The sequence below is a fragment of the Amblyomma americanum genome, chromosome 2 (assembly GCF_052857255.1).
Source record: "Amblyomma americanum isolate KBUSLIRL-KWMA chromosome 2, ASM5285725v1, whole genome shotgun sequence".
NCBI classification, from domain to species: domain Eukaryota; kingdom Metazoa; phylum Arthropoda; class Arachnida; order Ixodida; family Ixodidae; genus Amblyomma; species Amblyomma americanum.
In genome coordinates, this window is record NC_135498.1 from 219,981,471 (window position 1) to 220,004,993 (window position 23,523).

The 23,523-nt window shown below is 49.6% G+C and overlaps 1 protein-coding gene across 1 annotated transcript in view; it reads left to right on the forward strand.

The window, feature by feature from the left end:
* The first annotated feature begins 1,548 nt into the window (after positions 1–1,548).
* The window catches only part of LOC144120375 (uncharacterized), a 31,302-nt gene continuing 9,327 nt past the window's right edge, over positions 1,549–23,523 (forward strand). The window contains exons 1-3 of the mRNA XM_077652730.1: positions 1,549–1,712; positions 4,129–4,183; positions 7,746–7,846. Of these exons, the coding sequence (XP_077508856.1) occupies positions 1,561–1,712; positions 4,129–4,183; positions 7,746–7,846 (308 nt within the window). The 5' untranslated portion in view covers positions 1,549–1,560. The remainder of the gene's footprint in view (positions 1,713–4,128; positions 4,184–7,745; positions 7,847–23,523) is intronic.

Here is a 23,523-nt window from a genome sequence, read left to right on the forward strand (position 1 = left end):
ACCTGTTATTGTCAAATTGGCCCACTTTAAAGACAAACGACGAGTCCTATTGTCATGCAGTAAATTTAAGGATACTCGCTAGAGCGTCTCTGAGGATTATTCCTCAAACACACGTTTTGCTCGTAAACGCCTTTATGATTATGGAAAAAGCCAAGGACAAACTTTCAAATTGCGCTATGACAGATTGGTATCCGGAAATATGTCATATGTCTTTGACCACGCACTAATAACGTAATTGAACTCAAACCCTAGCAACCACCTCAAAAGAAGCGCGCAGTAAAACAGTCTCGCCGTTCCCAATTATCTTTTTTATTTACTAATATCTGCAGTGTGATCCCTAAACGCGATGCCTTGTGTAACCTGATCGAATCATGTTCTGCTAATGTAGTTTTGTTAACCGAAACTTGGCTTACCTCTGCTATTAACGACACTGAGATATTACCCTCTCTTACCAATTTTGATATATTCCGAACCGATAGTAACGACCGGAGGGGTGGGGGGGTCCTCATTGCCACTGATCGCAACTTACGTTGTGTACGTCTAAACATTTCAAGCCCATTAGAAATGATCTGGCTCTGCTGTGATACATGTTACCCACGTGTTTTGATTGGAATCTGCTATCGCCCTCCGAACCATGATTCCTCTTTTAATTTTTTGCTGCATGACGCCCTGAACAGACAAACAACCCTCTATTCCCCTCTATTCTTATGTTCGGCGATTTCAACTTCCCATCTATCACTTGGTCCGATCTTGCTTCTACGCTTTCAAATACTAACCCTCCAAGTGAGTTCGTCCACACTTGCCTTACCTTCGGCTTAGATCAAATAATTGACCGTCCAACCAGAATAGCACACCAGTCCGCTAATATTCTCGATCTTATACTGACGTCACAACCTGATAGCTTCTCTCCGATAACTTATCTTGAAGGACTTAGCGATCACTTGGCCATTCATGCCACATTCTCTTGTCATTTTCAAAACAGCAAAAGGATAAAGAAAACGCTTACCCTTTATGATAAAGGTGACTACATCAGTCTTAACCGCGACCTCGCTACTTTTCTTAACACCTTTACATCTGGTTTTTCGCTTCGCTCCATCGAATCTAACTGGTTACTTTTTCAGTCCGAAATGCAACGCCTAATAAGCATACATGTTCCGACTATCACCATAAAAGAACGACCTGGTTCCCCATTGTATAATAAAACACTTAAAAGAGTAAACAACAAAAAGAAGCGACTATTTCGTGCAGCTAAAGTGACAGACACGGATCTCGCCTGGAATAAATATTACACTACCGCTGCTAACTATGACACTCAGGTAGCCAAAACTAATATTAACTTCTTCTCTAGCACATTACCTAACATGCTGCATGATAATCCAAAGCGCTTCTGGTAAACTATTAGCCCCTCTACTTCTAGCATAATTCACCTGGCAGATCATTCTGGAGTTCCCGTTTCCGAATCAGATGTTCCAAAATATCTTAAATGGGACATTTTCCTCTGTATTTACTCACGAACCGCCTAATAACCTCTTTGAAGCCCCCTGTTTTCTCCATGCACCAATGGATACCATTATCTTTGAGCCGCGCGGCATTGCCAAGATCATTGACGCTTTAAAAAATTCTTCATCTGCCGGTGTTGACGGCATCAACGCTAAAATTTTAAAAAACACAAAGGAACATTGTAGTGTCATGTTATCTCTCCTCTTTCAGCAGTCATTTTCTTCGTGCTCATTACCTCGTGACTAGCGGATTGGGAAGGTCATTCCAGTGTTTAAGAAAGGTAAGCGATCTTCACCACGTAACTATAGGCCAATCTCGTTAACCAGTGTTTGTTGTAAAATTATGGAACATATAATATATTCACACACTGCCCAGTTTTTGTCATCGCACAACTTTTTTCATCCTAATCAGCATGGTTTCCGTAAAGGTCGTTCCTGCGAAACGCAACTTACTCTCTTTCTTCATGATATACATGCATGCCTCGATCGTAACATTCTTACTGATGCCATATTCCTAGATTTTGAAAAGGCATTTGACAAAGTCCCTCACGCGCGCCTAATTCTTAACCTATCACGACTAAACCTGCATTCCTTAGTTCTGGGCTGGATTCGGGCTTTCCTAACTGATCGCTATCAATTCGTTCATGCTAACTCCCACTCATCATCTCTCTCCCCTGTCTTGTCTGGCGTTCCCCAGGGTACTGTTTTAGGCCCTCTTCTATTTATTATTTACATAAATGATTTACCCCTTAACATAATGTCTAACGTCCGCCTATTTGCAGATGATTGTGTTATCTAACGCCCAATAAATAATCCATCTGACATCATCACCCTTCAAGATCTTGTACGCGTCGAAGAATGGTGCAGTACATGGCTGATGTCGCTTTATAGTACTAAAACGTCCCTTCTTTCTTTTCATCGCGGCGAAACCACCAAGGTACCACTTATACTATTAACAATATTCCGGTTGCGTCAGTTGACTCGTACAAGTACCTTGGTAGCCATTTAAGTAAAGATTTAACCTGGTCTCTACACATTCACAACGTCACTAATTCAGCTAATCAAATTCTAGGGTATTTACGTCGTATCCTTTCCTTAGCCCGCTTTTCCATAAAACTTCTTTCTTACTTAACATTTGTATGTTCTAAACTAGAGTTCGCATCTGCCGCGTATGATCCCCACTATGCTAACCTTATCACCACGCTCGAAGCGGTCCAGGACCGCGCTGTGAGATTCATTTGCTCGGACTAATCTTATCACACTAGCGTATCAGCACTAAAATCACAGCTCCATCTTCCTACTCTGGCCTGTCACCGTAAAATCGCCCGTCTTTCTTTATATCATAAATTTTATCACACTTTCCACCACGAACCTCCCCCTGTCGCACACGCCCGTCGGGTTTCTCATCACAGTCATCCTAATGCCGTCTACCCTGAACAAGCCCGCACGGAAACATATCATCAATCTTTTTTCCTTAGAACAGCCAAAGACTGGAATCACCTTCCGTCCGAAGTGGCAACCATCATCAATCCCGTTCGCTTCAAATCCGCCATCGAAGACCATCTGTATTCATCTATTTAAAACCCTTTTGTTTGCCCACCCCTCATGTAATGTCCTTTTCAGACCCTTGAGGAAATAAATAAATAAAAAAAATAAATTGTGCGCGCCGCTATATGGAGGGCCTGATCGTTGTCCCTCTTGCTGCTTGCCTGGTCTACTAGGTGTAGAATTGCTGTAAGCCTGGCGAAGAACTGCAGACTGTAGGATTGCGGCCACACCCCTTGTGTTGTTTCCGCCGTCTCCGCTCAGCAAATGCGAAAAACACAGGTGGGCCTCTTCCTTTTTTCCGAGGTTGGCTGGAGTTGTGCGCGCCGCTATCTGGAGGGGCCGATCGTTGTCCTTCTTGCTGCTTGCCTGCTGCACAAGGTGTAGAATCCCTGTAAGCCTGCAGAAGTACTGCTGATTGCAGGATTGCAGCTACACCCCTTACGTTGTTGCTTCCGCCACCGCCGCTAATGAAGTGCGTAGAACAAAGGTGGGGTTCGTCCTTTTTTCTGATGCTGCTGGAGTTGTACGCGCCGCTTTCCGGAGATGCCGATCGTTATCCTTGCTGCTTGCTTGGTCCATAAGGTGTAGAATCGCTGTAAGCCTGGCGAAGGAGAGCATATTGTAAGATTGCGGCAACAACTCTTTCGATGTTGCTTCCGCCACCACCGTTGACCAAGTGCATACAACAAAGGTGGGCTTCGTCCTTTTATCTGATACTGGCTGAATTTTTGCGAAACGATACGTGGAGGGGTCGATCGTTGTCCTCCTGCTTGCCTGGCTTACTAGGCGTAGAATCACTGTAAGCCTAGCGAAGAACTGCAGAATGTTGGAATGCGGCCACACCCCTTGCGTTGTTGCTTCCGAAGTCGCCGCTGGGCAAGTGAAATGAGCAAAGGTGGGCCTCCTCCTTTTATCTCACGCTGGCTGGAGTTGTGAGCGCCGTTATCTGGAGGGGTTGATATTTGCCCTTCTTGCTACTTGCCCGGTTCTCAAGGTGTAAAATCGCTGTTAGCCTGGCGAAGGAACATTGTAGGATTACGGCGACACCTCTTGCGTTGGTGCTTCGGCCGCCGCCGTTCAGCAAGTGCGAAGAACACAGGTGGGCCTCGTCCTTTTTTCTGATGTTGCCTGGAGTTGTGCGCGCCGCTATATGGAGGGGCCGATCGTTGTCCTTGTTGCTGCTTGCCTAGTCCACAAGGTGTAGAATCGCCGTTAGCCTGGCGAAGTACTGCAGAATGTAGAATTGTGTCCACATTGTGTTGTTATTTCCGCCGCCGCCGCTGAGCAACGGCGAAAAACACAGGTGGTCCTCGTCCTTTTAGCAGAATGAAAAGCAGCGCAAAAGACGGACACACAGAACAGGAAGACAGGACGACGCTAGACTGTCGACTGCATTTATTTAAGAAACGATCACATCTACACCCTTCAGTATCAAACCACGCTTGCGCACACATGACAGATTTATACGAAAAGGTAGATTGCAGCCATTATGACAAAAATCAGGACCGCAATCATTGTTCGAAACGTTACGCTAAGGAGTTCAAAAATCTGATTCTTTGATCTAATAGACTAACCGTCGTGTCACTTACACATAGATCTCCTTGTTTAACGACATGGTATGCCTCTAGAATTTCGCTTTGACTAAGTTTGTTAATTCCGTCCTGTTATCCGATGCTGGCAAGAATTGTGCGCGCCTCTATCTGGAGGCCCTGATCAATGTCCCTTTTGCTGCTTGCCTGGTCTACTAGGTGTAGAATCGCTGTAAGCCTTGCGAAGAACTGCAGATTGTAGGATTGCGGCCACACCCCTTGCGTTGTTTTTTACGCCGCCGCCGCCGCTGAGCAAGTGAAAAGAACAAAGGTGTGCCTCGTCCTTAAATCCGATGCTGGCTGGCGTTGTGCGCGCCTGTATCTGGAGGGGCTCATCATTGTCCTTCTTGCTGCTTGCCTGGTCCACAAGGTGTAGATTGTAACAAGGTAACCATGTGGGCTAGTTGGTGTGTATCATACGCTGGACAGCGTTGTCCTGTGTTCGTCTTCTCCTGGTGTCCCGTTCTTTCGCTGGTGATGTTATGTTTGATACAAGGTGTAGAATTGCGGTAAGCCTGGCGAAGTACTGCAGATTGTCGAATTGCGGCCACACCCTTTCCGTGTTGCTTCCGCCGCCGCCGCTGAGCAAGTGCGAACAACACAGGTGGTCCTCGCCCTTTAATTCGATGCTGGCTGGCGTTGTGCGCGCCTGTATCTGTAGGGGCTGATTATTGTCCTGCTTAGTGCTTGCCTCGTCCAAAAGGTGTAGAATCGCTGTAGGATTGTAGGAATGTAGGATTGCGGTCATACCCCTTGTTGACGAAGAAGAAGGAGCGCCGACCAAAGAAAACAAAAAACAAAAACAGACATTTCGGCTCCCGTACGGGAGCCTTGTTCACATTGAAATTAAGGAAGCAGCTCAGTGGCATTACATATGCTTGAAAAGAGGGCGCAGGGAGCGTGCGTAGATTGGGTTAAGATTTCCATCGTTGCGGTTGAAGGTGTGACTAGTAGTTTGATGATTAATGATTCCACGTGCAGGCGAGGGTATAGCTTTTTTTCCGTTGAAAGCACGTGTGCCCGACCCCGTCGATGTCATGGCCTGTAGATACTGCGTGCTCGGCGATATCATTTGAATCCACTTTTTTGTTGCGTACATCGTTACTATGTTCTTTTAGCCGCCTCTCGAAATTTCCGGTTTCGCCAATGTATGCGTAGTCACAGTCGGAACAAGGAACCTTGTACACTACGCCTGGATATTTTTCTTTGTGAAGGGGGTCTTTGACATTTACCAACGCATGGCGCAGATTTCTTGTCGGAACGTGGGCGATATGAACACCAAAGGTGCGCATGATGCGTGCTAAAGCCTCGCTTAGTCCGGGAGCATAGGGCACGGCAGCACGTTTCAAGGGTGTCAGAGGAGTATCGCTTGCTGGGCGACCTAACTATTTTTCCACAGATTGCACAAATGAGGTGGGGTAGTTGTTGCTTGAAAGTTCTTGTCGTACAGTTTGAAAATCAATGGTCTGGTCTTCAAGGGAGCTGCAGATCCGTTGCGATGTTTGAAAAAGGACATAGCGACTGATTTCTTCTGTGTAGCAGGGTGAACCGAAATAAAGTTAAGGTATCTTCCGGTGTGGGTCGGTTTTCTGTAAACGCTGAAACTGAGCTTATTGCTGTCCCGCCTTATCAATACATACAGAAAGGGCAACGCACCATTCGCTTCTTTTTCGGTAGTGAAGTCTATTGCTCGTTCTATAGAATTCAAATGGTGCGAGAAGGCGGCTAAGTCAGAATTACGAATCAGGCAAAAGCAGTCGTCAACATATCTCAGGAAATTTCTAGGAGGTGATGCAAACGTTTCAAGGGTACGGCGCTCGACGGATTCCATACAGAGGATAGCGATGGTCACTGATATAGAGGCACCCATTGGTGTGCCCTGAAGTTGACGGTAAAAGCGTCCTTGAAAGACGAAATAAGTTTTATCCAGGCAGAACTGCATGAGTCTACGGAGATCCAGAACTTCAATGGGGGTTCGTTTAGGTAGAGACTTGTCAGCTTCGAGAGCAGCAGAGCAAACTTGTACGGCCAGGTCGACAGGAACGCATGTGAAAAGCGACTTGACGTCAAACGAGACCATAAGCTCGTCATCGTCCGGTGCTATGTCGCTTACCTTCTTGATGAAATCAGTCGAGTTGCGAACGTGCGTTGAGCCAAGGCCGACAAGAGGGGAGAGGATACGATGGAGGTAGCTGGATAGACTGTGAAGAGGGGACCGACTGTAGTCTACGATGGGGCGCATGGGTACATTAGGTTTGTGCACCTTCGGTAGACCGTAGAGAGCAGGGGGTGAGCCGTTGGTGCACAGCAGAGTGAAGTAGAGTGGCTTGTAGGTCGGGGGAACGAAACGCGGAAGAGGAGGAATTTTTCGCTCACGTGGAGGAGAAGGTATTTTCCGCTCACGCGGAGGAGGTATTTTTCGCTCACCCGGAGAAGGTATTTCTCGCAAACGCGAAGGAGGAGGTATTTGTCGCTCACGCGGAGGAGGAGGAATATTTCGCTCACGTGGAGAAGGTATTTTCCGCTCACGCGGAGGAGGTATTTTTCGCTCACCCGGAGAAGGTATTTCTCGCAAACGCGAAGGAGGAGGTATTTGTCGCTCACGCGGAGGAGGAGGAATATTTCGCTCACGTGGAGGAGAAGGTATTTTTCACTCACCAGGCGGAGGAGGTACCTTTCGCTCACGTGCAGGAGAAGGTATTTCTCGCTCACGCAGAAGAGGAGAGATTTTTCGCTCACGTGGAGGAGAAGGCATTTCTAGCAAACGCGGTTGCGGAGGTATTTTTCGCTGAAGTTGAGAAGGTAGTTCTCGCTCACGTGGAGGAGGAGGTATTTTTCGCTCACAAGGAGGAGATGTATCTTTCGCTCACGCGCAGAAGTTATTTTTTTCTCACGTGGAGGAAAAGGTATTTTCGCTCACAAGGAGGAGAAGGTATTTCTCGCTCAAGCGGAGGAGGAGGTGTTTTTAGCTCACGTGGAGAAGGTATTTCACGAAAACGCGGAAGCGGAGGTATTTCTCAATCACGCGGAGGGATCTTTCGCAAACGCGGAGGCGGAGGTATTTCTCGCTCATGCGGATGAGGAGGGATTTTTCGCTCACGTGGAGAAGGTATTTTTCGATCACAAGGAGAAGTATGTTTCGCTCACGCGGAGGAGAAAGTATTTCTTGCTCACGAGGAGGAGGAGAGTTTTTTCGCTCAAGTGGAGATGGTATTTTTCGCTCACGCGGAGGAGGAGGTATTTTTCGCTCACGTGGAGGAGAAGGTTTTTTTCGCTCACGCGGAGGAGGAGGGATTTTTTCGCTCACGTGGAGGAGAAGGTATTTCTCGCTCACACGGTGGAGGAAGTATTTTTCGCTCACATGGAGAAGGTATTTCTCGCTCACGTGGAAAAGTTATTGTTCGCTCACGTGGAGGAGAAGGCATTTCTCGCAAACGTGGACGCGGTGGTATTTCTCACTCACGCGGAGGATAAAGGAAAAGGTATTTCACGCTCACGCAGGGGAGGAGGTATTTTTCGCTCACGTGAAGGAGGTTTTTCTCGCTCACGCGGAGGAGGTGGAATTTTTCGCTCTAGTGGAGGAGAAGGTTCTTTTCTCTCACAAGGAGGATCAGGGTATCTTTCGCTCACGCGGAGCAGAGATTTTTCGCTCACACGGAGGAGAAGGTATTTCTCGCAAGCGCAGAGGCAGAGGTATTTCTCGCTCACGCGGAGGAGGAGGAAATTTTTGCTCACGCGGAGGAAAAGGTAACATTCGCCTACGCGGAGCAGGTATTTTTCGCTCACCACGAGGAGGAGGTATCTTTCGCTCACGCAGAGAAGTTATTTCTCGCTCACGCGGACGAGGAGAGATTTTTCCCTCATGTGGAGGACAATGCATTTCTAGCAAACGCGGAGGCGGAGGTATTTTTCTCTCATGTTGATGAGAAGGTATTTCTCGCTCACGCGGAGGAGGAGGTATTTTTCGCTCACGTAGAGGAGATGGTATTTCTCGCTCATGCAGAGGAGGAGGAATTTTTCGCTCACGTGGAGGAGAAGCTATTTCTCACAAATGCGGAGGAGGCGGTACTTTTCGCTCAGGAGGAGGAGGAATCAGAAGGTATTTCACGCTCACGCGGAGGAGGTATTTTTCGCTCTCGTGAAGGAGAAGGTATTTCTCGCTCACCCGGAGGAGGAGGAATTTTTCACTCTCGTGGAGGAGAAGGTATTCCTCGCTCACACAGGGGAGGAGGGACTTTTCGCTCACGTGGAGGAGAAGGTATTTCTCGCTCACGCGGAAAAGGAGGAATTTTTCGCTCATGTGGGGGTGAAGGTAGTTTTCGCTCACAAGGAGGATCAGGGTATCTTTCGCTCACGCGGAGCAGAGATTTTTCGCTCACACGGAGGAGAATGTATTTTCCGCTCACGCGGAGGAGAGATTTTTCGCTCACACGGAGGAGAAGGTATTTCTCGCAAACGCAGAGGCAGAGGTATTTCTCGCTCACGCGGAGGAGGAGGAAATTTTTGCTCACGCGGAGGAAAACGTAACATTCGCCCACGCGGAGAAGGTATTTTTCGCTCACCACGAGGAGGAGGTATCTTTCGCTCACGCAGAGGAGAAGTTATTTCTCGCTCACGCGCACGAGGAGAGATTTTTCGCTCATGTGGAGGAGAATGCATTTCTAGCAAACGCGGAGTAGGAGGTATTTTTCGCTCATGTTGAGGAGAACGTATTTCTCGGTCACACGGAGGAGGAGATATTTTTCGCTCACAAGGAGAAGTATCTTTCGCTCACGCGGAGGAGAGGAGAGTTTTTCGCTCACGTGGAGAAGGTATTTCTCGCTCACGCGGAGGAGGAGGTATTTCTCGCTCACTTGGAGGAGATGGTATTTCTCGCTCATGCAGAGGAGGAGGAATTTTTCGCTCACGTGGTGGAGAAGGTATTTCTCACAAATGCGGAGGAGGCGGTACTTTTCGCTCACGCGGAGGAGGAGGGATGTTTTGCTCACGTGGAGGAGAAGGTATTTCTCACTCACACGAAAGTATTTTTCGCTAACGTGGAGAAGATATTTCTCGCTCACGTGGAGGAGGAGGGATTTTTCTCTCATGTTGAGGAGAAAGTATTTCTCGCTCACGCGGAGGAGGAGGTATTTTTCGCTCACGTGGAGGAGATGGTATTTCTCGCTCATGCAGAGGAGGAGGAGAAGCTATTTTTCGCTCACGTGGAGGAGAAGGTATTTCTCGCAAACGCAGAGGCAGAGGTATTTCTCGCTCACGCAGCGGAGGAGGAAATTTTTGCTCACGCGGAGGAAAAGGTAGCATTCGCCCACGCGGAGAAGGTATTTTTCGCTCACCACGAGGAGGAGGTATCTTTCGCTCACGCAGAGGAGAAGTTATTTCTCGCTCACGCGGACGAGGAGAGATTTTTCGCTCATGTGGAGGAGAATGCATTTCTAGCAAACGCGGAGGCGGAGGTATTTTTCTCTCATGTTGATGAGAAGGTATTTCTCGCTCACGCGGAGGGGGAGGTATTTTTCGCTCACGTCGAGGAGATGGTATTTCTCGCTCATGCAGAGGAGGAGGAATTTTTCGCTCACGTGAAGGAGAAGGTATTTCTCACAAATGCGGAGGAGGCGGTACTTTTCGCTCACGCGGAGGAGGAGCGATATTTTGCTCACGTGGAGGAGAAGGTATTTCTCACTCACACGAAAGTATTTTTCGCTAACGTGGAGAAGATATATCTCGCTCACGCGGAGGAGGAGGGATTTTTCTCTCATGTTGAGGAGAAGGTATTTCTCGCTCACGCGGAGGAGGAGGTATTTTTCGCTCACGTGGAGGAGATGGTATTTGTCGCTCATGCAGAGGAGGAGAAGCTATTTCTCACAAATGCGGAGGAGGCGGTACTTTTCGCTCAGGAGGAGGAGGAATCAGAAGGTATTTCACGCTCACGCGGAGGAGGTATTTTTCGCTCTCGTGAAGGAGAAGGTATTTCTCGCTCACCCGGAGGAGGAGGAATTTTTCACTCTCGTGGAGGAGAAGGTATTCCTCGCTCACACAGAGGAGGAGGGACTTTTCGCTCACGTGGAGGAGAAGGTATTTCTCGCTCACGCGGAAAAGGAGGAATTTTTCGCTCACGTGGGGGTGAAGGTAGTTTTCGCTCACAAGGAGGATCAGGGTATCTTTCGCTCACGCGGAGCAGAGATTTTTCGCTCACACGGAGGAGAAGGTATTTTCCGCTCACGCGGAGGAGAGATTTTTCGCTCACACGGAGGAGAAGGTATTTCTCGCAAACGCAGAGGCAGAGGTATTTCTCGCTCACGCAGACGAGGAGGAAATTTTTGCTCACGCGGAGGAAAACGTAACATTCGCCCACGCGGAGAAGGTATTTTTCGCTCACCACGAGGAGGAGGTATCTTTCGCTCACGCAGAGGAGAAGTTATTTCTCGCTCACGGCGGACGAGGAGAGATTTTTCGCTCATGTGGAGGAGAATGCATTTCTAGCAAACGCGGAGGGGGAGGTATTTTTCGCTCATGTTGAGGAGAACGTATTTCTCGGTCACACTGAGGAGGAGGTATTTTTCGCTCACAAGGAGAAGTATCTTTCGCTCACGCGGAGGAGAGGAGAGTTTTTCGCTCACGTGGAGAAGGTATTTCTCGCTCACGCGGAGGAGGAGGTATTTTTCGCTCACGTGGAGGAGATGGTATTTCTCGCTCATGCAGAGGAGGAGGAATTTTTCGCTCACGTGGAGGAGAAGGTATTTCTCACAAATGCGGAGGAGGCGGTACTTTTCGCTCACGCGGAGGAGGAGGGATGTTTTGCTCACGTGGAGGAGAAGGTATTTCTCACTCACACGAAAGTATTTTTCGCTAACGTGGAGAAGATATTTCTCGCTCACGTGGAGGAGGAGGGATTTTTCTCTCATGTTGAGGAGAAGGTATTTCTCGCTCACGCGGAGGAGGAGGTATTTTTCGCTCACGTGGAGGAGATGGTATTTCTCGCAAACGCAGAGGCAGAGGTATTTCTCGCTCACGCAGCGGAGGAGGAAATTTTTGCTCACGCGGAGGAAAAGGTAACATTCGCCCACGCGGAGAAGGTATTTTTCGCTCACCACGAGGAGGAGGTATCTTTCGCTCACGCAGAGGAGAAGTTATTTCTCGCTCACGCGGACGAGGAGAGATTTTTCGCTCATGTGGAGGAGAATGCATTTCTAGCAAACGCGGAGGCGGAGGTATTTTTCTCTCATGTTGATGAGAAGGTATTTCTCGCTCACGCGGAGGGGGAGGTATTTTTCGCTCACGTGGAGGAGATGGTATTTCTCGCTCATGCAGAGGAGGAGGAATTTTTCGCTCACGTGAAGGAGAAGGTATTTCTCACAAATGCGGAGGAGGCGGTACTTTTCGCTCACGCGGAGGAGGAGGGATATTTTGCTCACGTGGAGGAGAAGGTATTTCTCACTCACACGAAAGTATTTTTCGCTAACGTGGAGAAGATATATCTCGCTCACGCGGAGGAGGAGGGATTTTTCTCTCATGTTGAGGAGAAGGTATTTCTCGCTCACGCGGAGGAGGAGGTATTTTTCGCTCACGTGGAGGAGATGGTATTTGTCGCTCATGCAGAGGAGGAGAAGCTATTTTTCGCTCACGTGGAGGAGAAGGTATTTCTCACAAACGCGGAGAAGGCTGTATTTCTCGCTCACGCGGAGGAGGAGGGATGTTTTGCTCACGTGGAGGAGAAGGTATTTCTCACTAACGCGAAGGTAATTTTCGCTAACGTGGAGAAGATATTTCTCGCTCACGCGGAGGAGGAGGGATTTATCGCTCACGTGGAGGAGTAGGTATTTCTCACTCAAGCGGAGGAGGAGTTATTTTCGCTCACGAGGAGAAGATATTTCTCGCTCACGCGGAGGAGGAGGCGTTTTTACCTCACGTGGAGGAGAAGGTATTTCTCGCAAAAGCAGAGGCGGTGGTGTATCTCGCTCACGAAGAGAAGGAATTTTTCGCTCACATGGGGGAGAATTTATTTTTCGCTCACAAGGAGGATCAGGGTATCTTTCGCTCACTCGGAGGCGGGATTTTTCGCTCACATGAAGGAGAATGTATTTCTCGCAAACGCGGAGGCAGAGGAATTTCTCGCTCACGCGGAGCAGGAGGAATTTTTTGCTCACGTGGAGGAGAAGGTGTATTTCGCTCACAAGGAGGAGGAGGTACCTTTCGCTCACGTGCAGGAGAAGGTATTTCTCGCTCAAGCGGACGAGGAGGGATTTTTCGCTCACGTGGAGGAGAAGGCATTTCTAGCAAACGGGGTGGCGCAGGTATTCTTCGCTCACGTTAAGAAGGTATTTCTAGCTCACGCGGTGGAGGAGGTATTTTTCGCTCACAAGGAGGAGGAGTATCTTTCACTCATGCGCAGGAGAAGGTATTTCTTGCTCACGAGGAGGAGGAGAGATTTTTCGCTCACGTGGAGCTGAAAGTATTTTTCGCTCACGTGGAGGAGAATGTATTTCTCGAAAACGCGGAGGCGGTGGTATTTTCGCTCACGCGGAGGAGGAAGCAGAAGGTATTTCACGCTCACGCGGAGGAGGTATTTTTCGCTCTCGCGAAGGAGAAGGTATTTCTCGCTCACCCGGAGGAGGAGAAATTTTCACTCTCGTTGAGGAGAAGGTATTCCTCGCTCACACGGAGGAGGAGGTATTTGTCGCTCACGCGGAGGAGGAGGAATATTTCGCTCACGTGGAGGAGAAGGTATTTTTCGCTCACCAGGAGGAGGAGGTACCTTTCGCTCACGTGCAGGAGAAGGTATTTCTCGCTCACGAAGACGAGGAGAGATTTTTCGCTCACGTGGAGGAGAAGGCATTTCTAGCAAACGCGGTGGCGGAGGTATTTTTCGCTGAAGTTTAGAAGGTAGTTCTCGCTCACGCGGAGGAGAAGGTATTTTTCGCTCACAAGGAGGAGATGTATCTTTCGCTCACGCGCAGGAGAAGTTATTTTTTTGCTCACGTGGAGGAAAAGGTATTTTCGCTCACAAGGAGGAGAAGGTATTTCTCGCTCAAGCGGAGGAGGAGGTGTTTTTAGCTCACGTGGAGAAGGTATTTCACGAAAACGCGGAAGCGGAGGTATTTCTCAATCACGCGGAGGAGGGATCTTTCGCAAACGCGGAGGCGGAGGTATTTCTCGCTCATGCGGACGAGGAGGGATTTTTCGCTCACGTAGAGAAGGTATTTTTCGATCACAAGAAGTATCTTTCGCTCACGCGGAGGAGAAAGTATTTCTTGCTCACGAGGAGGAGGAGAGTTTTTTGCTCAAGTGGAGATGGTATTTCTCGCTCACGCGGAGGAGGAGGTATTTTTCGCTCACGTGGAGGAGACGTTTTTTTCGCTCACGCGGAGGAGGAGAGATTTTTTCGCTCACGTGGAGGAGAAGGTATTTCTCGCTCACACGGTGGAGGAAGTATTTTTCGCTCACATGGAGGAGAAGGAATTTCTCGCTCACGTGGAAAAGTTATTGTTCGCTCACGTGGAGGAGAAGGTATTTCTCGCAAACGTGGACGCGGTGGTATTTCTCACTCACGCGGAGGATAAAGAAGGTATTTCACGCTCACGCAGGGGAGGAGGTATTTTTCGCTCACGTGAAGGAGGTTTTTCTCGCTCACGCGGAGGAGGAGGAATTTTTCGCTCTAGTGGAGGAGAAGGTACTTTTCTCTCACAAGGAGGATCAGGGTATCTTTCGCTCACGCGGAGCAGAGATTTTTCGCTCACACGGAGGAGAAGGTATTTCTCGCAAACGCAGAGGCAGAGGTTTTTCTCGCTAACGCGGAGGAGGAGGAAATTTTTGCTCACGCGGAGGAAAAGGTAACATTCGCCTACGCGGAGAAGGTATTTTTCGCTCACCACGAGGAGGAGGTATCTTTCGCTCAAGCAGAGAAGTTATTTCCCGCTCACGCGGACGAGGAGAGATTTTTCCCTCATGTGGAGGAGAATGCATTTCTAGCAAACGCGGAGGCGGAGGTATTTTTCTCTCATGTTGATGAGAAGGTATTTCTCGCTCACGCGGAGGAGGAGGTATTTTTCGCTCACGTGGAGGAGATGGTATTTCTCGCTCATGCAGAGGAGGAGGAATTTTTCGCTCACGTGGAGGAGAAGTTATTTCTCACAAATGCGGAGGAGGCGGTACTTTTCGCTCACGCGGAGGAGGAATCAGAAGGTATTTCACGCTCACGCGGAGGAGGAATTTTTCACTCTCGTGGAGGAGAAGGTATTCCTCGCTCACACGGAGGAGGAGGGACTTTTCGCTCACGTGGAGGAGAAGGTATTTCTCGCTCACGCGGAAAAGGAGGAATTTTTCGCTCACGTGGGGGTGAAGGTAGTTTTCGCTCACAAGGAGGATCAGGGTATCTTTCGCTCAGGCGGAGCAGAGATTTTTCGCTCACACGGAGGAGAAGGTATTTTCCGCTCACGCGGAGGAGAGATTTTTCGCTCACACGGAGGAGAAGGTATTTCTCGCAAACGCAGAGGCAGAGGTATTTCTCGCTCACGCGGAGGAGGTGGAAATTCTTGCTCACGTGGAGGAAAAGGTAATATTCGCCCACGCGGAGAAGGTATTTTTCGCTCACCACGAGGAGGAGGTATCTTTCGCTCACGCAGAGGAGAAGTTATTTCTCGCTCACGCGCACGAGGAGAGATTTTTCGCTCATGTGGAGGAGAATGCATTTCTAGCAAACGCGGAGGCGGAGGAATTTTTCGCTCATGTTAAGGAGAACGTATTTCTCGGTCACACGGAGGAGGAGGTATTTTTCGCTCACAAGGAGAAGTATCTTTCGCTCACGCGGAGGAGAGGAGAGTTTTTCGCTCACGTTGAGAAGGTATTTCTCGCTCACGCGGAGGAGGAGGTATTTTTCGCTCACGTGGAGGAGATGGTATTTCTCGCTCATGCAGAGGAGGAGGAATTTTTCGCTCACGTGGAGGAGAAGGTATTTCTCACAAATGCGGAGGAGGCGGTACTTTTCGCTCACGCGGAGGAGGAGGGATGTTTTGCTCACGTGGAGGAGAAGGTATTTCTCACTCACACGAAAGTATTTTTCGCTAACGTGGAGAAGATATTTCTCGCTCACGTGGAGGAGGAGGGATTTTTCTCTTATGTTGAGGAGAAGGTATTTCTCGCTCACGCGGAGGAGGAGGTATTTTTCGCTCACGTGGAGGAGATGGTATTTCTCGCTCATGCAGAGGAGGAGGAGAAGCTATTTTTCGCTCACGTGGAGGAAAAGGTATTTCTCGCAAACGCAGAGGCAGAGGTATTTCTCGCTCACGCGGAGGAGGAGGAAATTTTTGCTCACGCGGAGGAAGAGGTAACATTCGCCCACGCGGAGAAGGTATTTTTCGCTCACCACGAGGAGGAGGTATCTTTCGCTCACGCAGAGGAGAAGTTATTTCTCGCTCACGCGGACGAGGAGAGATTTTTCGCTCATGTGGAGGAGAATGCATTTCTAGCAAACGCGGAGGCGGAGGTATTTTTCGCTCATGTTGAGGAGAACGTATTTCTCGGTCACACGGAGGAGGAGGTATTTTTCGCTCACAAGGAGGTCTGCCTTAGTCTGTGTCCTTGTGTTTTTTGCGCTTTTACGTTCAGAATGGAAAACCAACTCGCCCAAATGCAGCCATTAGAGAAGTATCTTTCGCTCACGCGGAGGAGAGGAGAGTTTTTCGCTCACGTGGAGAAGGTATTTCTCGCTCACGCGGAGGGGGAGGTATTTTTTGCTCACGTGGAGGAGATGGTATTTCTCGCTCATGCAGAGGAGGAGGAATTTTTCGCTCACGTGAAGGAGAAGGAATTTCTCACAAATGCGGAGGAGGCGGTACTTTTCGCTCACGCGTAGGAGGAGGGATGTTTTGCTCACGTGGAGGAGAAGGTATTTCTCACTCACACGAAAGTATTTTTCGCTAACGTGGAGAAGATATATCTCGCTCACGCGGAGGAGGAGGGATTTTTCTCTCGTGTTGAGGAGAAGGTATTTCTCGCTCACGCGGAGGAGGAGGTATTTTCCGATCACGTGGAGGAGATGGTATTTCTCGCTCATGCAGAGGAGGAGGAGAAGCTATTTTTCGCTCACGTGGAGGAGAAGGTATTTCTCACAAACGCGGAGAAGGCTGTATTTCTCGCTCACGCGGAGGAGGAGGGATGTTTTGCTCACGTGGAAGAGAAGGTATTTCTCACTCGCGCGAAGGTAATTTTCGCTAACGTGGAGAAGATATTTCTCGCTCACGCGGAGGAGGAGGGATTTATCGCTCACGTGGAGGAGTAGGTATTTCTCACTCAAGCGGAGGAGGAGTTATTTTCGCTCACGAGGAGAAGATATTTCTCGCTCACGCGGAGGAGGAGGTGTTTTTAACTCACGTGGAGGAGAAGGTATTTCTCGAAAACGCGGAAGCGGAGGTATTTCTCAATCACACGGAGGAGGGATCTTTCGCAAACGCGGAGGCGGAGGTGTTTCTCGCTCACGCGGAGGAGGAGGAATTTTTCGCTCTCTGGGGGAGAAGGTATTTTTCGAGGAGGGTCAGGATATCTTTCGCTCACGCGGAGGAGAATGTATTTCTCGCAAATGCGGAGGCGGAGGTATTTCACGCTCACGCGGAGGAGGGATTTTTGCTCACGTGGAAGAGAAGGTATTTTCGCACACGTGGAGGAGGAGGTATTTCTCGCAAACGCAGAGGCGGAGGTATTTTTCACACACGCGGAAGATTAGGGAGTTTTCGCTCACGTGGAGTACAAGGTGTTTCTCGCTTACGTGGAGGAGAAGGTATATCTCGCTTCGCGGAGGAGGAGGTATCTTTCGCTCAGGCGGAGGAGAAGGTATTTCTCGCAAACGCGGAAGCGGAGGCATTTCTCCCTCACGCCGAGGAGGAATTTTTCGCTCAGGTGGAGGAGAAGGTATATCTCGCTCACCCGGAGGAGGAGGAATTTTTCACTCTCGTGGAGGAAAAGGTATTCCTCGCTCACACGGAGGAGGAGAGATTTTTCGCTCACGTAAAGGAGAAGGTATTTCACGCTCACGCGGAGGAGGAAGGAGAAGGTATTTTCACGCTCACGCGGAGGAGCAATTTCTTGCTCACGTGGAGGAGTAGGTATTTCACACTCACGTGGAGAAGGAGGTATTTTTCGCTCACGTGGAGGAGAAGGTATTTCTCGCTCACGCGGAGGAGGAGGAATTTTTCGCTCTCGTGGAGGAGAAGGTATTCTGTTCTAGGTACGAATTGCGCACAAAAGACACACAGAGTAAAAAGCACGAGGCAGACTGAAAGAGCGCAAACTATCAACTGGTGTTTATTAGATTCAGTGCCGCTTTTATAGGCAGTGTGCACACGTGCCTACGGTGAGGGGAAGGAGAGGAAAAGAAGGCAAATCAACCCCTGCGCGACAATCCATCAAAACCGCTCCAAAAAATTCTTTTCCGCGTTGTACAATGAAACGGAGGTGTAACTCACACAGTTATCATCTCTTTCCTTGATGTGGTATGCCTCTAGAAGTTCGCGGGAAACTTACTCCTGCCCAGAATTCTGATATTATTTAGCAGTGGCTCACAACCCGTGCATGCAATGCAATGAGCAGGCAAATTTGCTCCTTCTCTATTCCTAATTGAACGCTGATGCTCCCCTGCGCATTCATTTACGCAGCGTCCTGTCTGGCCCACATACACGCGACCACACTTGAGCGGGATGAGATACACAACGCCCGTGGCGCACTTTACAAATTGTGCCGCATGCTTTATCACGCATGCTCTTTGTCGAGCGCCTTCCGCGCTGATCCTTGGGCACAACCCAGCTAGCTTGCGTGGCGCCGAAAACACCACAGGGACGCCTAGGTATTCCTCACCACAGGTATTCCTCGTTCACGCGGAAGAGGAGGGATACTTCGCTCACGTGGAGGACAAGGTATTTTCTGTTCACGCGGAGGAGGTATGTTTCGCTCACCCGGAGAAGGTATTTCTCGCAAACGCGGTGGCGGAGGTATTTTTCGCTCAAGTTGAGATGGTATTTTTCGCTCACGCGGAGGAGGAGGTATTTTTCGCTCACAAGGAGGAGATGTATCTTTCGCTCACGCGCAGGAGAAGGTATTTTTTGCTCACGAGGAGGAGGGCTTTTTCGCTCACGTGGAGGAGAAGGTATTTTCGCTCACGTGGAGGGGAAGGTATTTCTCGCTCAAGCGGAGGAGGAGGTGTTTTTAACTCACGTGGAGGAGAAGGTATTTCTCGAAAACGCGGAAGTGGAGGTATTCTCAATCACACGGAGGAGAGATCTTTCGCAAACGCGGAGGCGGAGGTGTTTATCGCTCACGCGGAGGAGGAGGAATTTTTCGCTCTCGGGGGGAGAAGGTATTTTTCGAGGAGGGTCAGGATATCTTTCGCTCACGCGGAGGAGAATGTATTTCTCGCAAATGCGGAGGCGGAGGTATTTCACGCTCACGCGGAGGAGGGATTTTTGCTCACGTGGAGGAGAAGGTATTTTCGCACACGTGGAGGAGGAGGTATTTCTCGCAAACGCAGAGGCGGAGGTATTTTTCGCTCACGCGGAAGAGGAGGGAGTTTTCGCTCACGTGGAGTACAAGGTGTTTCTCGCTCACGTGGAGGACAAGGTATATCTCGCTTCGCGGAGGAGGAGGTATCATTCCCTCACGCGGAGGAGAAGGTATTTCTCGCAAACGCGGAGGCGGAGGCATTTCTTCCTCACGCCGAAGAGGAATTTTTCGCTCAGGTGGAGGAGAAGGTATTTTTCTCTCACGTGGAGGAGAAGGAATTTCTCGCTCATGCGGAGCAGGAGTGATTTTTCCCTCATGTGGAAGAGAAGGTATTTTTCGCTTTACAAGAAGGAGGAGGTTTATTTCTCTCGCGCGGAGGAGAATGTATTTCTCGCTCATCCAGAGGAGGAATGATTTTTCGCTCACGTGGACTAGAAGGTATTTCTCACAAACGTGGAGGCGGCGGTGTTTCTCGCTCACGCGGACGAGGAGGGATGTTTTGCTCACGTGGAGGAGAAGGTATTTCTCACTCACACGAAGCTATTTTTCGCTAGCGTGAAGATATTTCTCGCTCACGTGGAGGTGTAGGTATTTGTCGCTCAAGCGGAAGAGGAGGTATTTTCGCTCACGAGGAGGAGAAGATATTTCTCGCTCACGAGGAGGAGGAGGCGTTTTTACCTCACGTGGAGGAGAAGGTATTTCTCGCAAACGCGGAGGAGGAGGCGTCTCTCGCTCACGAAGCGGAGAAGGAATTTTTCACTCACGTGGGGGAGAAGGTATTTTACGCTCACAATGAGGATCAGGGTATCTCGCTCAAGCGGAGACGGCATTTTTCGCTCACATATAGGAGAAGGTATTTCTCGCAAACGCGGAGGCGGAGGTATTTCTCGCTCATGCGGAGGAGGAGGAATTTTTTGCTCACGCGGAAGAGAAGGTGTATTTCGCTCACAAGGAGGAGGAGGTATCTTTCGCTCCCGCGGAGAAGGTAATTCTCGCAAACGCAGAGGCGGAGGTGTTTCTCGCTCACGTGGAGGAGGAGGAATTTTTCGCTCTTGGGGGGGAGAAGGTATTTTTCGCACACAAGGAGGATAAGGGTATCTTTCGCTCACGCGGAGAAGGTATTTCTCGCAAATGCGGAGGCGGAGGTATTTTTCGCTCACGCGGAGGAGGGATTTTTCGCTCACGTGTAGGAGGAGGTATTTCACGCAAACGCGGAGGCGGAGGTATTTCTCGGTCACATGAGGAGGTATCTTTCTCTCACGCGGAGAAAGTATTTCTCGCAAACGCGGAGGCGGAGGTATTTCTCGCTCACGCGGAGGAGGAATTTTTCGCTCACGTGGAGAAGGTAATTTTCGCTCACAAAGAGGAGGAGGTATCTTTCGCTCACGCAGAGGAGAAGGTATTTTTCGCTCTCGTGGAGGAGACGGTATTTTTCGCTCACGCGGAGGAGGAGGGATTTTTTCGCTCACGTGGAGGAGAAGGTATTTCTCGCTCAAGCGGAGGAGGAGGGATTTTTTTGCTCACGTGGAGGAGAAGGTATTTCTCGCTCACGCGGTGGAGGAAGTATTTTTCGCTCACGTGGAGAAGGTATTCGTCGCAAACGCGGACGCGGTGGTATTTCTCACTCACGCGGATGATAAAGGAGAAGGTATTTCACGCTCACGCGGAGGAGGAGGCATATTTCGCTCACGTGAAGGAGAAGGCTTTTCTCGCTAACGCGGAGGAGGAGGAATTTTTCGCTCTAGTGGAGGAGAAGGTATTCCCCGCTCACTTGGAGGAGGAGGGATTTCTCGCTCACGTGGAGGAGGAATTTCTTGCTCATGTGGAGGAGAAGGTATTTCACGCTCACGCGGAGGAGGAGGTATTTTTCGCTCACGTGGAGGAGAAGGTATTCCTCGTTTACACGGAGGAGAAGGGATTTTCCGCTCACGTGGAGGAGAAGGTATTTTCCTTTCACGCGGAGGTGATATTTCTCGCTCACGTGGAGGAGAAGGTATTTCTCGCTTACGCGGACAAGGAGGAATTTTCGCTCACGTGGGGGTGAAGGAAGTTTTCGCTCACAAGGAGGATCAGGGTATCTTTCGCTCACGCGGAGCAGAGATTTTTCGCTCACACGGAGGTGAAGGTATTTTCCGCTCACATGGATGAGAAGGTATTTCTCGACAACGCAGAGGCAGAGGTATTTCTCGCTCACGCGGAGGAGGAGGAATTTTTTGCTCACGCGGATGGGAATGTAACTTTCGCCCACGCGGAGAAGGTATTTTTCGCTCACAAGGACGAGGAGGTATTTTTCTCTCATGTTGAGGAGAAGGTATTTCTCGCTCACGCGGAGGAGGAGGTATTTTTCGCTCACGTGGAGGAGAAGGTATTTTTCACAAACGAAGAGGAGGTGGTACTTCTCGCTCACGCGGAGGAGGAGGGATGTTTTGCTCACGTAGAGGAGAAGGTATTTCTCACTCACACGAAGGTATTTTTCGCTAACGTGGAGAAGATATTTCTCGCTCACGCGGAGGAGGAGGTATTTTTCGCTCACGTGAAGGAGAAGGTATTTCTCGCTCACGCGGACGAGGAGGGATTTTTCGCTCACAAGGAGGAGGAGTATCTTTCACTCATACGCAGGAGAAGGTATTTCTTGCTCACGAGGAGAAAAAGGGATTTTTCGCTCACTTTGAGGAGAAGGTATTTCTTGCTCACGAGGAGAAAGAGATTTTTCGCTCACGTGGAGCTGAAAGTATTTTCGCTCACGTGGAGGAGAATGTACTTCTCGCAAACGCGGAGGCGGTGGTATTTCTTGCTCACGCGGAGGAGGAAGGAGAAGGTATTTCACGCTCACGTGGAGGAGGTATTTTTAGCTCTCGTGAAGGAGAAGGTATTTCTCGCTCACCCGGAGGAGGAGGAATTTTTCACTCTCGTGGAGGAGAAGGTATTGCTCGCTCACACGGAGGAGGAGGGATTTTTCTGTCAAGTGGAAGAGAAGGTATTTCTCGCTCACGCGGAGGAGGAATTTTTCGCTATCGTGGAGGAGAAGGTATTCCTCGTTCACACGGAGGAGGAGGGATTTTTAGCTCACGAGGAGGAGAAGGTATTTTCCGGTAAACGCGGAGGAGGTAATTTTCGCTCACGCGAAGAAGGTATTTCTCGCAAACGCGGAGGCGGAGGTATTTGTCGCTCACGCGGAGGAGGTGGAATTTTTCGCTCACGTGGAGGAGAAGGTATTTTCCGGTAACGCGGAGGAGGTAACTTTCGATCACGCGGAGAAGGTGTTTCTCGCAAACGCGGAGGCGGAGGTATTTGTCGCTCACGCGGAGGTGGAATTTTTCGCTCACGTGCAGGAGAATGTATTTCTCGTTCACGCGGACGAGGAGGGATTTTTCGCTCACGTGGAGGAGAAGGCATTTATAGCAAACGCGGTGGCGGAGATATTTTTCGCTCAAGTTGAGAAGGTATTTCTCGCTCACGCGGAGAAGGAGGTATTTTTCGCTCACAAGGAGGAGGAGTATCTTTCGCTCACGCGCAGGAGAAAGTATTTCTTGCTCGCGAGGAGGAGGAGGGATTTTTCGCTCACGTGGAGGAGAAGGTATTTCTCGATTAAGCTGAGGAGGAGGTGTTTTTAGCTCACGTGGAGGAGAAGGTATTTCTCGCAAACACGGAGGCGGAGGTGTTTCTCGCTCACGCGGAGGAGGAGGAATTTTTCGCTCTCGTGGGGAGAAGGTATTTTTCGCTCACAAGGAGGATCAGGATATCTTTCGCTCACGCGGAGGAGAATGTATTTCTCGCAAATGCGGAGGCGGAGGTATACACGCTCACCCGAACAAGGAGGGATGTTTTGCTCACGTGGAGGAGAAGGTATTTCTCACTCACACGAAGGTATTTTTCGCTAACGTGAAGATATATCTCGCCCACGTGGAGGAGTAGGTATTTCTCGCTCAAGCGGAGGAGGACGTGTTTTCGCTCACGAGGAGGAGAAGATATTTCTTTGCTCACGAGGAGGAGGAGGCGGTTTAACCTAACGTGGAGGAGAAGGTAATTCTCGCAAACGCGGAGGCGGAGGTGCCTCTCGCTCACGAAGAGGAGAAGGAATATTTCGCTCTCGGGGGGAGAAGGTATTTCGCTCACAAGGAGGATCAGGATATCTTTCGCTCAGGCGGAGGAGAATGTATTTCTCGCAAATGCGGAGGCGGTGGTATATCACGCTCACGCGGAGGAGGGATTTTTGCTCACGTGTAGGAGAAGGTAATTTCGCACACGTGGAGGAGAAGGTATTTCTCGCAAACGCAGAGGCGGAGGTATTTCTCGCTCACGCGGAAGAGGAGGGAGTTTTCGCTCACGTGGAGAACAAGGGGATTCTCGCTCATGTGGAGGAGAAGGTATATCTCGCTTCGCGGAGGAGGAGGTACCTTTCG